This window comes from Chanos chanos, chromosome 6 (genome assembly GCF_902362185.1).
Source record: "Chanos chanos chromosome 6, fChaCha1.1, whole genome shotgun sequence".
Lineage (NCBI taxonomy): Eukaryota > Metazoa > Chordata > Actinopteri > Gonorynchiformes > Chanidae > Chanos > Chanos chanos.
The window spans coordinates 11,859,977-11,876,907 of NC_044500.1; the positions used below are offsets into that span (position 1 = coordinate 11,859,977).

Genomic DNA, 16,931 nt, shown 5'->3' on the forward strand with positions numbered 1-16,931 from the left:
CAAATACTCAAACAATTATCTAACTGAAGAAGAGAAGTAAGTCTTTGAGTTATCCTGGTGTAAATCACAACTTCTCCAGGGCTGCTGTATTCCAAGTAAATGACCTCATGCCAGTCTTCACATAATCCACATACTTGCCCTTGACAAAATAACATTTCTTAAAGATATAAATAAAAATTCATGTGCCATAAAAGTGACTTGTCTAATCTGTTGAGAAAATACACAGCTGTGGAAAGACCAGACTGGATTTTAGGGGGTCTCAACAGGGAATAGTCCCAAAGTAAGTTATGGCATTCAGTTTTTCAACAAAAAATGCCCAAAGTAGGTTTTTTCTTTCCTCTAAATATAGTCAAGAGTGACGAGGACCTCGGAGTAATTCTTGCATAACTATCAGAACAGAAAAGCGTTGCACGGTTCTCTCGTGCTCTGCATTACCCACTCATACCTTAGTATGTGGGCGAGTAGCTTATGCATTTGTAGGCTACTTTCTTACACTGGAAGTGGCACGACTACTGATATCATAGGCTGAATGAAACAAACATATTTTACTGTCACTAACTACATCCATCCACCTGATTTCAATACACTGGCAAACGCCCAAATGATTTTGGGATGTATCCCAGTTAGTCGGGTTCAATCCAACTCTGCACCGGACTCCATGTATGTCTAAAATGTATTACAAATATAGCAAGACATTGCAGGTCAGTTTTCTCTTATCCCTTTGATTTTGACTTCCCAAGTCATGACTTCAACTCTACATTAACATACCCATGCAGGCAAAATAGCAACAACGGAGCTAATGTACGTATGACGAAAGGAACAGCCAGACAGGCTGGGAAGCGACACAGCGAAGTCAGTGATACCAGTCCGATTTAGGACATTATCTTGGCCTATGTCTGTGGAATGTTCGTTAAGCCCAAGGTCCGTACTCACCGTGGTTGAATAACGCAGTCCTGAACCTGCTATTGACAGAAGAATTTTCCATTTTAATAGAGTTTAATATCTGTCGATGATTACGTTCCGTCCGCGTTCGCTTTGAACTTGCAGCAATATCCTCCCGATGATGGTAAAGTCGTGCACACCAGATGGAGATTAATGCGACGCTCACAATCTATGAGATTTCGCGCAAACAACACCACATCAACCCCTATAATACTCTCCCTGAGTCTGTCTGATGCTGAATGACTGCGTTGAGAGTTAAGCGGGTTGTGTGGACATAGCTCCATACAGCATTGGTAGACTAGTGTGACGTCATGAACTACAGCCTGCACCACCACTAGAATGAAAACAAACGCACATGGACGCGCAGAACTAACGTCTGCCATCGAATAAACTTGCAATTACTACAATTATGGCTTCACGGTTCTGTGAAGAATTTTGGAAGGCCTCTCGTCTGTTACTGGGAGTTTTAGAATATGGTTTGGTAAAGGATGAATGGTATTGTAAATAATTCACGCAGACAGACAGACAGACAGACAGAGTGAGGTGTGTGTGTGTGCGCTGCCCATCACAAATGTTTGTAAAGTGTACGTCCCAGAATCCAAATTGTTTCATTTTGATGAGTCATGCAGTCGAAAGATCAGAATTTCAGAATATAACTTTGATTAGTGTTCGCCATATCACCATTGAGCTGTTCTGTGCGACAAGAGTCTCAGTAAGAAATGTTAAGTGATCAAGGCATAGCTCTTAAATGAGCCATTTGACATTGCCATGTGACTTAGGACTGTTTTCTGAGGTGTCAGGATTTCATTTTAAACTAAATGATCTCAGTGAAATTGCCTAAAACAGTAAACATATTATGTTTCTCTTTACCTCACAAGTTAATTCATAAATAGACAACACAGACACAATGTTTCTGTTAAGGAGCGGCAGTTTTATTCCAGCTGCAATGAAATACAGTCGCTTCCTTGGATTCTCAATGTTCACGGCCAGAATTAAAGTGCAGACTTGTTTTCACAGCTTGTGTAAAAGTTAAAATAAAATAAAAAAACAACAAAAAAACAAAAACAAATCATAAACCTGTAATATTCAAATCAGACAATGGAAATATGGAGAATATAAATATAAAGAACAAGAGGAAATCTCATCAAACTTGATCGGCAATGATATAAAATCAATTCTTTAGGCTTACAAGTATTTTACAAAAAAAAAAAAAAAAAAGGAAGAAAATCATCTCAAACACGCTACAAGTCGTTGGCAAGGCTAGCTTAAAACAAAGGCACAGCAATGATCAGAGGTAATGATCCTTTGCAAAGAGGTAACTTACAGCTGCAGCATTCACACAATGGTTTGCTCATATAATCATGCTTGAGATTGGTTTATAGCTGACAGAAAAAAAAAAATGTGATAAGTCCAATTTACATGCTCATACCTTTTCACATTTACCAAGATGTACAGCAGAGTGTCATTGTGACTGTTGATTCTTTTATATATATGAATAAGTAGGTGGGGGGGAGGGACCTGCCATGCTGACTGTCTTCATTTTGTAAAGTGGAATATACCAATATCCAGTTGCGCTGCACTCAGTAATGCTGCCCTGAGCTGGACTATCAAAGTTGCATTCCGGACAAGGACATTAAGTGCTCTTTCAATTTAGGTTAAACAGTGGTTTCAAAAACTCAATGATCTATGACAGTGTAGAATGAAGCAGACATTATGACAAAGGACATCTTTCACAAAGGATCTTTCTGTAGGCAGCAAACAGGTAATGGGGCCCTACCCCTGTGTAGCAAACAGAAACAAAATGTTCAGAGTTTTAATACCTCAGACAAAATAAAGCTAAGAGACGTCACTTATGACTGCTTCACAATGGCCATATTTTTTTTGGTTCTCAAATTTACCTTGTATGTGTATATACAATTAAGCGGAAGAGGAAATAGGTGAGATGTATGTATATCGCACAATGGTCAAAACATGAAAGTGTGAAAAGGGAAAATTGCTAAAGGAAGACAAGAAACACAACAGGAGGTTTCATTCCCATCAGCGTTTCATTAGTAGTGGTTATTGTTGAGCATGACTGTGATGAGTATCTATTTGGGACAATATCTCAATGCCTGCTGGTGCTTATATCTGTCACATGTTAACAGTTTGCTACTCAGAGGGGTGGTATCCCATGACTCACTTTACAAAAGGCTCCATCAGTGACTTGCATTCATATAATAATCAACACATTTTCATTACATAAGTAACCAAAGGAGACAAAATGGCCCTGAGGACAGCCATTTTCTTATTTAGTGCAAATTAAATTACTTGAAGAAAATCTATACAAAATGATTACAGTGGTTCTATACAAAAAAAGAGATGCTGTGTCTTTTTTTTTTTTCATTTCTTTCATTTTTTTCCCCCCTCCTCTTGGCCTGTGACTAAGGTCTGTATACATCGTCCTGTCAATCCACCGTTGTATTCGTTTTCTGAATCACAATATTTGTTCAAAGGTACAAGAATAGCTCGGTTTGAAGCAGTGGAACATCTAGCCAGCACACCATGCAGTTCATCCCCGGGAGAACGAGAGGGGAGAGAGACAAAGCTGGGCTTTTCTACAGACATAGATACATAAAGATATTTACAGCTAGCAGGTTTGTGTAAACAGGAAGCCTCCCATAGGGAGGTGGACACAATAGTGAGACACAGGCAGACATCAGGTGGCTTTGGCCCAGCACTTCCACATATGACCTGTCTCTGTGTGACAATAGCTCCGGAAGAAGCTGCGTGTGCTGGTCTGAGATCAGGTTTCCCAAGACCCAATTCTGACTTCATCTAATGTCAAGACAAGGGATAAAGCTGATCTAAGATCAGTACTGAATGGCAATGTGGTAACATCAGTTCCAAAGTAACATTTCTGTGAGCTTCTGGTGAAACCAAATCAATTCAAACAAAGCCGTGGATGACCAAAACAGACGGATTGATTGTGTTCCTAAAAAACAATATTTTTAAGCCATGTTCACAGTATGCAAAATAGACCAAAGACAGACAATGAATAAAGTAACTTAGATCTACAGAGAGAGAGCGAGCGAGAGAGGCGTGAGAAAAAGTAACACACATCAGAATCAGAGGCAGAGCATAAGGAAGGTTCTAGAACTTTTTTGCCTCTTTCATCTCAGGTCACATCCATTCTTCTTCCTCCAAGGAGAGAAAGTTGCTCAGAAGCCGTATTGTTGCCAGGGTGATCTTCCACAGGGGCAACAACCTTGACTTTTGCATTCAAACACACAGCCAAATAAAAATATGGCAATGTTGCATCAGTATACAAAATAATGTCTTTACATATACAATATTTAAAACATTTACAATATGTAATATAATTAGTTATATATACCAATTAGGGCTGGAATACATCATAACATTTCAACGGGAGATGTCAAAGGGTGACAGGAGCAATGCACTGTTTGTAACACAGGCCAAAAGTACCAAATTTATAGGAGTGTACCTTACAGACAAAAATATTGTCAAAGCTACACAAAGCAAGCGACAAAATCTAAGATATAATCTTGTAAGTACACAGTGACCTCATAAAATTAACTTTGTGTTGACCCTTGTTTACAGTGTACGATACAGAGGAAAAAAAGCATGTAAACTATTTACAAACATGCATCATTTCTCTCTTATGCTTGTTTATATAGCACAATGGATGAGCCTCCAATGAATCTAAATCTATGTGTTTTTTCAGTGAAATGCGTCTTCCTAAGGATTTTAATCCTGCTCTTCTCCAGCATGTTTCTATCAAACCAAATCAATATGCATCAAGCCGCACTGATTTACATCTGAAAATCCCATACAGACTCATGTATGTGACAATCTGTTTTTGAGTTTCACGAGGACCCGATGCCGTCACCATCTTCAAATCGAGGGTTTTGCTATGACAGATACAATTACTGACGAGGTTCAGTCACAATACGCAAAATGGTGGATTTAAGCAACGATGACTTAACATTTATGGGCTAAAGCTGATGGTAGTGAAGGGAGCTCCCGGGCTCCGGAGAGGAAAACGAGAACAGGTTTTTTTTTTCTCCAGTCACTCCAGTTACACAGTCAATCCCCCCCACCCCCAGCACCACCTCTCCTCCCACCCTTCCACCCCCTTCTCCCTCCCCCCACCCTCTCCTCCCTCCCCTGAGTCTCCGGCTGGAGTGGTCACGTCCACCGAAGACCTCCTGCAACGTGGAGTTACTCACAGAACGACTGCGGACAAAGCCATAGAGCCATATTGCTCAGCCCGCGGAGGAGGACAATGCCCTTCTCTACCTTCCACCGCCTGGGTCGTCAGCATTCTCGACCAATCCTATCCTCTCCTGCCAAGCTCTGACTATTCTGGCTGCTCTGGGTGTGTATGCAATCCATTCTCAGATGCGGAATGCTTCTCCCAGAATGCACGGTTGACTTGCTCCAGCTCAGAGACTATCGGGAGCTTGATCTCTAGGTGCATTTTGAGATTCTCCAGCCACTCCTCCAGCTTAGCAAAGGCAGGACTATAAGAGAGAAAAAAAAGAGGGGCATTGATGTTCATGACCAACAGCAGACAAAATAAAAAGAGCAGCCAAAACATAATGGAGAACAGACAAAACAAACTGCAACGTTTAAAACAGAGATCATTTAGAGTAAACAGCAGATGTTCATATATATTCTGTGTCAAAATGACAAAGTAATGATGTATAGTAGTAAACTTTACACACTGCTACTGACGTTTAAAATGCGGTGTTGCACCAGCAAACTAGCCAACCAGCCTATGTGGTTTCCTTCTCATGCAACAGGTAAAATTAACATGGAAATACAAGCGGTTCTGAGCTAATTCTGGAAAACAGCAACACTTGCTTAAAGTACAGTAAAGCCTGTCACACTTTGTAACACAGCAACATAGTTTGTGTTCAAAATCGTCAGTAAAAAGATAAACCGACATAGTGTGAGGGGCAACATGATTCTTAATGGGTTGTAATATCTCTGAGTCACATTAGGCTTAGCCGACATGTTTCTTTGCACCTGCTTTGCTGAAACTCACCGTTTCTCTGCATCCAGATCACAGCACAGTGCAGCCATGGGGAAAAAAGCTGGAGGGCAATCGGAAGGGCAGTAGTGTTCCAAGAATCCCTTCACGTTTAGCCCAAAATCCATGGCCCGAGGCAAGTAATCCGGATCTGCATTCACTCGCCCAATAATCTGAAAGAGACGGTAAAGAGATGCTGTCAGGGGGCCCCCAATGCTAAAACAAAATTATCCCAGATCAGGTTTCCTTTGCTCTCGCCTGCTGTGATCATTATGGGTTAAAAGCCAAACTCATCCCTAGTGTGTATTTAGGTTGAGACGCTGCACTTAACTTGTGCCAGACAGAAAGACCACCTTCCAAGAGAGACCTCCACCACCTCCAGGTCTGGTCAATGACAACCTAAAGCAAACTTCCTTTCTAACTATGGGCCTTTGACATAATTCAGTAATGACCAACTTCTGGTGACCGCTAGCCTATTTTGGGACTTTTACAGTGTCGTTCAGCCAGACTGGCAGGACAGAGCCTTAATGGGTACCATACTGGTGTTTCCCATTAAAGAGTTTTCCCTGGAATCTTATATGTAGTGAGGAGCTATTTAAAACTTTTACAGCACGCTAGCGCAATGATTATTCCTGCAGATCTGTGCTGGGGCACTCACCTCACATAGCATGATCCCGAAAGAGAAGATGTCCACTCTCTCATCGTAGCTCTTACCTAGAGACCAGCCAAAGCAAGCACGGACACATCAGATATACAGTTCTCTGATGTTTTAGTTGGCTAAACTTAAGCTAAAAAATGTGACATAGTTGCGTTATATTACCGGTTTACTTAGTGCTATGTCTACAAAGAACTTTTTGGATCACTCTCTAAAGGTGTTTTTTCATAGTGACATGCAAATGTACCTCAAACAGTTTAGAGGCCATTATGTTTTCTTCCTCGTATTTTACCACAATCTAACAAAACACTTTTTTTTGCACTTACCGTTGATCATCTCTGGAGCCATCCAGTAAGGGTTACCGACAACGGTGTACCTCTTTCTCCTGTCAGGCTTCTTCATCCCTTGGATGTTCCCTGAGGACATTTTATCCTGGTTCTTGTCTTCTACCATGAGGCGAGCGAGGCCAAAATCAGCCACCACAACGCTGTTGTTCTGCAACGAGATATATACCGAAATTTTAACAAATGCCATTCAATTCTCCTTCCAATTCCTTCGTGGTAAAATGTCTTTTTACCCCTTAAGACTTTCCCCATCTACAGCCTAAAGACATTACTTCCAAAATATATATAAGAGACAAACAGACTCGCGCTTTTTCAGGAGGATATTTGGCAATTGCAAACATACTCTGACTTTCTTTCTGTTTCTTTTAGGCTGTGGATGGAAGGCTGACAAAGGACATACCTTGAAGTCTCTGGAGATTCTATGCTTATAAAAAAAAACCTCTCTATACTGCCCATTGTACAAAAACAAAGAACATCCTGTGTCTTCGCTAAGGAATCCAAGGGCCTCATTCTTTGCCTTCTACATTCCCTCAACGTCTAACAAAACCCAGTGTCATCAGGACACACAGGTGCAGCGGTCTAATCCACAGAGAAAACAAACGGTGTACGTGTATTTCGTTGTTAGCACTCACCTCTCTGACAAGACAGTTGTGTGAATTCAGATCGCGGTGGATGATGTTCATGGAATGCAGATAGGCCTGATTGACAGAGAAGCAAACAGAGGGGTCACCAATAGCATAAATCCAGTGAAAGCATAAGGTACAAGTTGTGCACTGTTTGTCTTTCTGGATCATGGCTATATGTTCAAGAGCTTTGTAACTGAGTGATATATAGTCACATGCTGTGTTAAACAGAGGGCTAAGTCAGTGGAATGAAAAGACTCCACAAATGCACTAATCTTGGAATTCATGGCTTTTGTGTTTGCATTGGTAAAATCCAACAGTCATATGACTCATGATTTTTATGGTCTCGCAAAGACCACAAGGTGGCAGTGTGAGTGAGAGGAACTGGCGGATACTCTGCATTATACTGACTGACGTAAAATCAGTAATTAAGTGGTATGCTGATGGAGGATGTCTGTAGACTACACACTCACCATCCCAGAGGCAATGTCCTTGGCAAAACTCACTCTCTGGTTCCAGGGATAGTTGCTGTCCTGTTCACACAAAATACCGCAAATAAAGCAAAACTTTAAATCTATGCTCAGACAATGATTTTTGTAAACACTCAGATATAAAAATAATAACACACATACAAGTTTTTGATATTTCTCTCCCTTTGAGCTACACCGTTCTGGAAATACACACACACACACACACACACACACACATAAACACACATATATATACACAAACTCACATACCATTTTCTTGATGATATCTCTCAGGGTGCCTCCTTTGATGTACTCTGCAATGAAGTTAAGCCTCTTGTCCTTGTAGAGGACCCCGATGAACTTGAGCACATTTGGGTGGTCTAGACAACGCATCACTTTAACCTGCAGGCAAAAGGATCAAGGAATAGGTTAATGTACTTTAATGCCACTTCCCTGGTTATCTTTTAACGGCCTCTAACGTATTTTGGGATTGAAAAAGCCTTTAGTTTCAGCTTTCAGGACTCCAAATAGCCTTCAGATACACTTGTGTATACTTAAAATGTCAGTAGTGAGCATTGGAAAGGCGATTTGAGGTGGTCTAAGTTTAAAAAAAAAACATATTCTCATCTATATATATATATGTATATATGTGTGTGTGTGTGTGTGTGTGTATATATATATATATATATACATATATACATATATATATACACACACACACACACATATATATATATACACACACACACACACACACATATATGCATACATATATATATATATATATATATATATATACACAAAAAGTTAGACAAACATTATTTTGCATGAGTGGTCTGTTGAAGGGCAAGAATTTAAGGTTACATCATCTCCACTCCAAAATATTCACATGATGGTTACTGGAGACCAGAGCTGGCAATAGAGAACAGTTCTGCGAAACTGCCACACACCGTTTCATTTCCAGGAGTACCAGTATACTAGAGCTGGGTGACATGCCAAAAAGTCGTTATCGTGGTCAATCAAAATAAAGCCTATTTGTCTTTTAAAAAGGAACATAGTGTCAAGTAATTTTAGAAACAAACAATATAACGGAATGTGTGTAAATAGGGGTCTCTGATGTCACTTTCAGTAATTTCATTGTGTGGCCTATTTCACCACTACAGTCTCAAATTGAGAAAAAAAAAATAAGGTATAAAAATAAATACCCTCATTAGGCTCTACAATCTATTCTGTTCAAACACACATAAAAACTGAAACAACTGAATTTATACTCTGCTTCTTATCGCACTTGATTACTGAAAGTGCCGTAGGCCCGTAGTAAAGCATTCAACCTGGTATGGCCATATTCAATAACAAGTTACAATCTTGAATACTTGTATTTGAGAACAGGTACTTTTTCACTGCTTTTCACTTTGTTTTTCCCTTTGGTGTTGCATTCCTCCCTCATAAGGAATGAGGTAGACCTGTTTACCAAATTAACTTTCTTTAATAAGTCCCTGAATAGCAGCATGGAACACTGTGCAGCTGGAGCAGTAACTGTGTTCCCCTGTAAAAAAAAACCTTTCCTCCCTTTTACTGCTGAGTTAACAACCGCGCTGTGAAATACATCAATTAAAAAGTAAGAAATGATTCTCTCATAAACGAGTCCCAGACAAAGGCACGCTGGGGTTGTAATTTAAATAAAAAGGGTTTTAGTATTTTGTCCATCTATTCCTTTAAAATAATTTGTTGAATTTCTGAGTAGTTCTCATCCCCATCCATTTTTTTTTGTAGTTAGAACTTGTTATTTCTCACTCTTACAGTGTATTGTCAATGTTTTGGTCAGCTGATCTTGGCTGATCTCCATGTCATCTGCACACAGCCGAGGAACTGTGTATATCCTACATAGATCAAAAAGGCGTGGCTGAAAAGAGTACAGACGGTGCTTTAAACTGTACTAAACTCTGACTCACCTCCTTAAGGAACGTCCTTTGAGTTTCGTCATCAAAGCGAATGAGTTCCTTCATCACCATCACCTCGCCCGTCTCCCTGTGCGTCACCTGGGGGGGGTGGGGGGGGGGGGGGGGGGGCAAACAAAAAAACCAGAGGCCTGTGACATCATAAACAAGAGCCAATGGCAACGTGCCCTCAGACACCCCAGAAGGCAGGGCAGTCACCTCATTTTACCCCAGCTGGCTAGCATGTGTTACCGATTGAGCCACACATGAAAAACACCCTGTTTCCTCCCCAAAGCCCTTCCGGAAATTTACACCACGCCTGAACGCACCTCGCGAGCAAAAGCACACAATAAACACAAGCAGGTCCTCGTAATAGCTTTCTGAGTCAAAATCATCCAAATGTGCAAAGAAAGTCTGATATGAAAAGTAAAGCTATGTGGTCATGGGAGCTGTCTGATATTTACAAGGTTAATCTGCAATGTTGTAATGCTGCCACCTGCTGGTTGTATGCATGTACATCAATTAGTCAGTACAGTAACAAGCTGCCATTCTACAGTTATCCACTGGTAATCGAAATATACTGATAATCTGTGCCTAAAAAAAAAGATTAGCAAAGCCCAGCAGCAGGAAGTAACAAAGCAAATGTAAATCTATGTAAATTGTTAGAAAGTAAACATTAACTCCAGCTTCTGGTGGAAGATAAAGCCCTTTTATCATCCTGTCATTTTCATGCAAATAACTGTACACCCTTTTATGACAGGAAGTATGGAAAATATGTGGTGTGTGGTGTGTGTGTGGTTGCAGGTGTGCATGCGTGTGTGTGTGTGTGTGTGTGTGTGTGTGCGTGCATGCGTGTGTGCGTGCGTGTGTGTGTGTGTGTGTGTGTGTGTGTGTATGCCAGGCTAAATACCTTGATTGCCTGGCCAAAGCAGCCCTTCCCCAGAACCTCTCCGTGGATGAGGTCCGAGGGTCTGAAGATTCGGTGGGTGCGGTTGGACACCACTCGGAGAGACTCAGAACGGCCGATGTCTTTCCTCAGTGATAGCGGTGATGCGGCATTGCTGGAGCATGGCGATTTGTCAATACTGTAGCTCCGTCTGAGGAGACGAACACGAGAGAGATGCAAACACAGTCAGGACGTCTTTTTGAGGAACATACTCAAAAGTTTGTTTGATTTGAAGAAACAGTTTAAAAAAGGACAAAAAGAGAAATGACATGGCTCAGCAGAATTTACTTTGGTCCAGTAAGCTGTTAACAAGCATTGCAATGAGCATTGTTAGGTACTGCTGGTAACCAGATACTATAGAGACTTACAAGACAAAATCTAAGTCAAAACCACCACAGAGCGTGAAACAGAATGGACCCAGTATGTCGTGCACTTAATTAATGAATCTCTGAGGGTTCTTAAAAAGACTAAAAAAAATTTCCCCCTAGCGAGCAATATTAACTGTAACCCAACTTCCATAAAAGAACTGTTGATCAGTCAGCGTGTTACAGAATAAAGGGTGCGTGCCACACTGTACTGAGATCAGTGCTTACGTGATCATGCGTGAGCGGAGACTGTTGACATCCTGATTGGGGGGCTGTGTGATGGGACTCAGGGGACTGGGGCATTCGGACAGAGGGCTGGGGCCGTCCACCTGATCCTCCTCTGATCCGCCCTGGTCATGAGGATCATGTTCGATGGTCAGCTGCAGGAGACGACTGGTCTCCTGGATGAGAAGGTCGATCTGACAGAGAGAGACACCGTCATTAAACTGTGGTCTACACTGACCACAGTACATGTGCTGCTGGACTCTGTCATAAAAGGCATCTACATTGACCTATTTTCAGAGAGGGAGATTAGATACGGTATTTTGAATAGTTACACAGTATGTTTGGCGACTACTTCCCTATGCACACATTTCCTTCAAACTACTGACATTCTCAAAATACAGGAAGGGTTGGCAAGTACCTCATCAAGAGGAACATTCCGGATGGGGGTTCCATTGATCTCCAGGATGCGGTCACCAACGTGTATAGAGTTCTTTACGTCGGGACTGATACATTCCGAGTCCACTCTAAGAAAACATATTTGGAGAGCATCAGTGATAGGTCTAATGCAGAGATACAGAGACAGATTGACTGATGAAAAACACATCCATTAGCAATCTTATATTGATAGACATATTACCATTAAGCAGCCCACAATGTCAAATATGACATTACATTGTGGTGTATGTTGACCGAATGTTTGGAATATCAAGTAAAGTGTTCTAAATGCCTAAAGACTTCTGATTCCTTTTATCCACTTAGCGCACATAACATCTTAAAAACAAACACACACACACACACACACACACACACACACACACACACATGCAAACATGGGAGCACTTACTCTGACACTCTAACCGTGTGGTTATGCTCATGTCCATAGCCGTTGGGGCTGGTGCCTTGGTCGATGGAAACAGAGAAACCACGTTTGCCATCGGTGGAGGCTGGGATTGATACCAGCGTAACCGTGTGAGGGATCCTGGAACTCGGTGAATCCGGTAAATTCACAGGGGTCACGATGGTTTGGTAATAGCAATGGCCACTAGAGGGAGACAAGAGAAGTCTTGTTACCAGTCTTCTACATATTGTGATGAATCACTGTGCGTATTTTGTATTCTTAGCAGAACGCCTTGGTAGAGAACACTGCAGAGGCCCCCACACTCCTTAGGGGATTTTTTATTTTTTTCCTGAAGAAGCCTCACAAGCAGCTCTTCTCAAGCCCTCTGCACTTTCCAAGTGCTTTAACGTTTACCTTCAACATCGTTGAGCCTCTGCGTGTAACGCAGAGGGGACATTCTACTCTTTCTCAGAGATGGTCTTTATCTAAATAAACATTCCGGCTCAACGTCTCCAAAACATGAAACTAAAATTCGCAAACCACAAACTAAAATGTGACTAATGTGTTTTGTTTTGAACAATATGTGGCCAAAGAAGTTTCGGGTCAATATCTTGCGTCCCACGAGATATTTATCTGAAACTGGCTGTTCCTTAAGATCTAAAAGCCTGATCTCTGAGGGAACTACGCTACAGACTGATCTTCGCCCTCGTTCTAACTCACCAGTAGAGCTTCGACCTTTCCACCAGAGCATACGTGTCCCCATCTCCGATGAAGGCTCGACAGTTCAGGCAGGTGAAGCACTCTGGGTGATACTTCTGTTCTCCTGCGACCTAAGACACACAAAACACATACGTGTATTCACAGTAAGAACCGAGGCAGAGGCTAGGCAAACAATGTTAATGCAAAATCAAAATGTATCCACGTTTAAATCCAAATTCATGTGAGTTATAAAGTTGATCCAAAAGAGATTTTCCTGCATGCTGCACATTTGTCCGCTGCGCGCGACACATAGTCCACAGAGTGTCAAATGGCTGTGTGAAACATCCAGAGAATACTCGGCTAACCTCTGTCAGAGGGTGTGTACTGAGTTTGTCAATTCTGAAATGAGGACAACACAGGCACTATCACTCCCCAAAAAGCTTACTGATCATTCCCTAAATTCCACTGTGCGCCCGGTGATGTCCAACCGTCCCCCCCCGTGTAATATTGATGTCTACCTCCACTATTAGACCCAGAGTACTTTAATTTATGGTAAAGTTGACAAAAAAGTATACCCAATCGGTGAAAAATCCTAACAATAACAATCTAAGCTCAATGCTCGTGATGACATATCGCCGCACTTCAGAGTAAAAATGGCAACAGGTCGGTTTCAAAATGACAAAATTACAATCTGCATAGTTCAAATATGACAAACCGCCTTCATGTTACAGCTAGCTATGTCTAAGAAAAGAACAGTCCACACTGATTTTGCAATACACCCTTAAAGGTGGCTACTTAAAATACAATGGTTAGACAACAGCTATGGTTAACATTTAACCACGAATAGACAATAGCTAAATAATTATAATTACAAATACAACGGACAAAAATGAAATTTGTGGAGGGTTCCACTTTTCCATGAGGGCACAGTTAGACCGGTCGATAGGCAGGCTCTCTGTTGCAGATTCCTGAGTCAACACTTATTGGCCTGTACACCCCCCTCCTCTGAAGAGAGGGTTGCTAGGGAAACCAAGGCAGATGCACGGGCGCTGCCCTCGGGGACTGTGCTTGGGAACTTCATCAGACATGATAATCAATTTGGACAGCGCAGCTTCTGGTGTTTTCCGCCGGCCACAATGCATGAGGCTGTGTCACATTTCAAACTAGTCATGTGCATTTGTGAGTCCATCTAAAAGAGTAGCCATTATTCATTCGGCTTTTAACTGCCCAAATAACAGTCAAAACTATAATAAGCTAATGGTTTCACTGATCTCAAAACAGCACTCAGAGATAACTGTTCTGCCCTAGACTGCATGAGCTTGGTTCATCACAGTACAGTGAGCCTGTTTTAAAATTAAGACGCATTAAACCACAAGTATATAGGCCCTTTTGCCCTTGTGCACATCAGGGCACTTTTCAAGACAGCCTGAGGCTTCCAGAACTTTCTTTTTCTGGGCTACGTCATAAAGCCTTGAGAAGAACAACTGCTGCAAAACATCCAAAGGCGGCGGTGATCAGTGGGGTATGAAAAATCAGCATACTTTACTGGAGCGTATCAGATAGAAACACACAGTAAGATCAACATTTGACCTCATTACTCCGACAGCGCCTTTGACTACTACTACGTTTTTTTACATTGACGTCTTAATGTTTATACTTGGACGTCATGCTGTAATGACAACAAGTATTGACAAAGCCACGAGACTACAAATTACCAAAGCAAAACTGAAGACAAGTAATGTTCAGGAAACTGTAAAAAAAGAGTCCTCAAGGACTTGTATCGGAATTTCGATCTTTTTTTCTATTTTCGTCACACAAACCACCAAAACCACAAACTATTGAATTTCAAACAAATGGAAGTGTCTCTGGAGGAACGGGAGGAGCACTGAAGGTGTGTAAGCGGAGGAAAAGATGATGAAAGCGCGAGCGACAGGTCAGAGGAAATAACCATGACACCATCACACCTAAACCATTTGTCATCCCTGAACTTTGGCTGTTTGCTACTTCCCACCGACACACAAGCACGGGCACATTCACATTCACACACGCATACACAGGAAAGTCATCAAACGCGCTCATCTAAAACCACCTCTAAAAATGAACAGCTGTTAACCAACACGCAGGAAAGGCACCGACACTTGCATGCCACCACGACCACTGTGGTAAAAATGAAGAACAGTACCATTGGCTACTGACATACATGCAGAACAGAGAGATCAGACACTTCTCTCCTATGGAAATTATGACAGTCGTTCCCCTCTGATTACAGACGCAAGGGTATCCGCTTCAAAAGGATCAAAAGAATAAGGAGGGACGGGACCGGTCGTCTGAGCCGTTCGTCAATCAAATGACACGCCCGTTTTTCCTATCAGAGTGATATGGTGTGGTTACCAAGAGAGTGACCTCCAGTTACGGTTTAAAATACTCGATTAACACACTACAGTAAACAAGCTTGAGATGGTAAAAGGCAGTTTGAGAAAATCTGTAACTTTCAAACGTTTTTGCACCGAATGGTTTTGAGAATACTTAATCTTCAATGAGTCCTGACTATGCTCTTACTTGCACCAAAAAAAAACCCAATACGAAACAAAACAAAAAACCCTACTGTTCCTCTTTTTTTATGTCTTGTGTTCATGAGACATAGCCCAAGAGCTTGGGGGGGCGGGGGGCTATGACAACAATCCAAATAAAAAGCACATGTTTCCTCGGGGACATATGAACCAGGCATTCTAAACCCAGGAGGAGCTGGCTCACCATGGAAACACATCTGGAAAAAGTGTGAGAAGAGGTCAACACGGTGAACTAGAAGCTTCCACAGATATCTAACTTGACCTTGGAGTATAACTAGCATCTGGGACAAATCAGCTGGCTTCTTTTTAAACAGAAAATGGATTACCACACATAATATTAATGTATCATTTTTTTTTTTTAAGTTATAAAGGCCGTGGGCAACAAACCATTATTGGGATATGCTAGCCTCAAAGTGAGCTCTTCAAATGGCCTGTTCAGATCAGTTTAGAAAGTAGAGCACTGGTATGAGAAAACGGAGAAACTTGTCATTTTGAGAGTAGAGTCAAAGGGGTCACGGAAATCACCTATTAGACCATGATGCCGAGAAGACATTTCCTGGTAGCTATGTGCTATCATTCACACATTTGCATTTTTAATTTATATTTAGATTCACTCTTGGTGCCTATTTTCTTATCATATTTCAATCTAATCATGTGTGGCTGTATCCATACATAAGGGAGCAGATCCTCTTTTTCAAAGAGTTAACCATTTCCCCTTAGGGATGTGTATCAACACTGAATATTCTGATATTTCATTTAAATATCTCTGTGTGTAGCCATATCCTTATGATAGAATAGGTCATCTTTTGAAGAAAGTCTTGGGGCCTGTTGAGAGGGTATGCCACCTTTCCCTAATGTTCAAGGGGAGGGAGCGGGGGGGGGGGGGGGTTTACAGCTCCATAGCACTAAAACTCCACACAAATGGGAAATGGATGGAGATGAATTTATTGGTGGTTCCACTGAATGCAGTGTGACAGTGTGGTCTCAAACAAACATGTATATAAATGGGGTAAGAGTCATCATTGCCATTTCTGCAACAACTGTGAAACACCCTCCCCATTTGGTCAGTCTGTAAGTCACAGCATAACTGGAGCAGGTTTTCTTTTCCAGTGGGACTAATTAATTAAACCTCTGTGGAGGTCTCCGCCAATATAATGCAATATCCTCATATAATATGCACCATATGCTCAGAACTAGCAGCCACAAACACTGGACTAAACAATGACATCACCATTTCAACATCATTTCAGGATAAACTGGGAGTGCTGATCTAATCCTTAAA

The 16,931-nt window shown here is 41.5% G+C and overlaps 1 protein-coding gene across 2 annotated transcripts in view; it reads right to left on the minus strand.

Moving 5' to 3' along the window:
• Positions 1-5,302: 5,302 nt before the first annotated feature.
• Positions 5,303-16,931, minus strand: part of limk1a (LIM domain kinase 1a) — a 34,393-nt gene continuing 22,764 nt past the window's right edge. For both annotated transcript variants that reach the window (XM_030777517.1, XM_030777516.1), the window contains exons 4-16: positions 13,101-13,210; positions 12,387-12,584; positions 11,961-12,066; positions 11,546-11,736; positions 10,917-11,103; positions 10,022-10,108; positions 8,340-8,471; positions 8,073-8,132; positions 7,609-7,674; positions 6,959-7,127; positions 6,636-6,691; positions 5,993-6,150; positions 5,303-5,465 (exon numbers count right to left, since the gene is read on the minus strand). In XM_030777517.1, coding sequence (XP_030633377.1) covers positions 5,303-5,465; positions 5,993-6,150; positions 6,636-6,691; positions 6,959-7,127; positions 7,609-7,674; positions 8,073-8,132; positions 8,340-8,471; positions 10,022-10,108; positions 10,917-11,103; positions 11,546-11,736; positions 11,961-12,066; positions 12,387-12,584; positions 13,101-13,210 — 1,683 coding nt within the window. The remainder of the gene's footprint in view (positions 5,466-5,992; positions 6,151-6,635; positions 6,692-6,958; positions 7,128-7,608; positions 7,675-8,072; positions 8,133-8,339; positions 8,472-10,021; positions 10,109-10,916; positions 11,104-11,545; positions 11,737-11,960; positions 12,067-12,386; positions 12,585-13,100; positions 13,211-16,931) is intronic.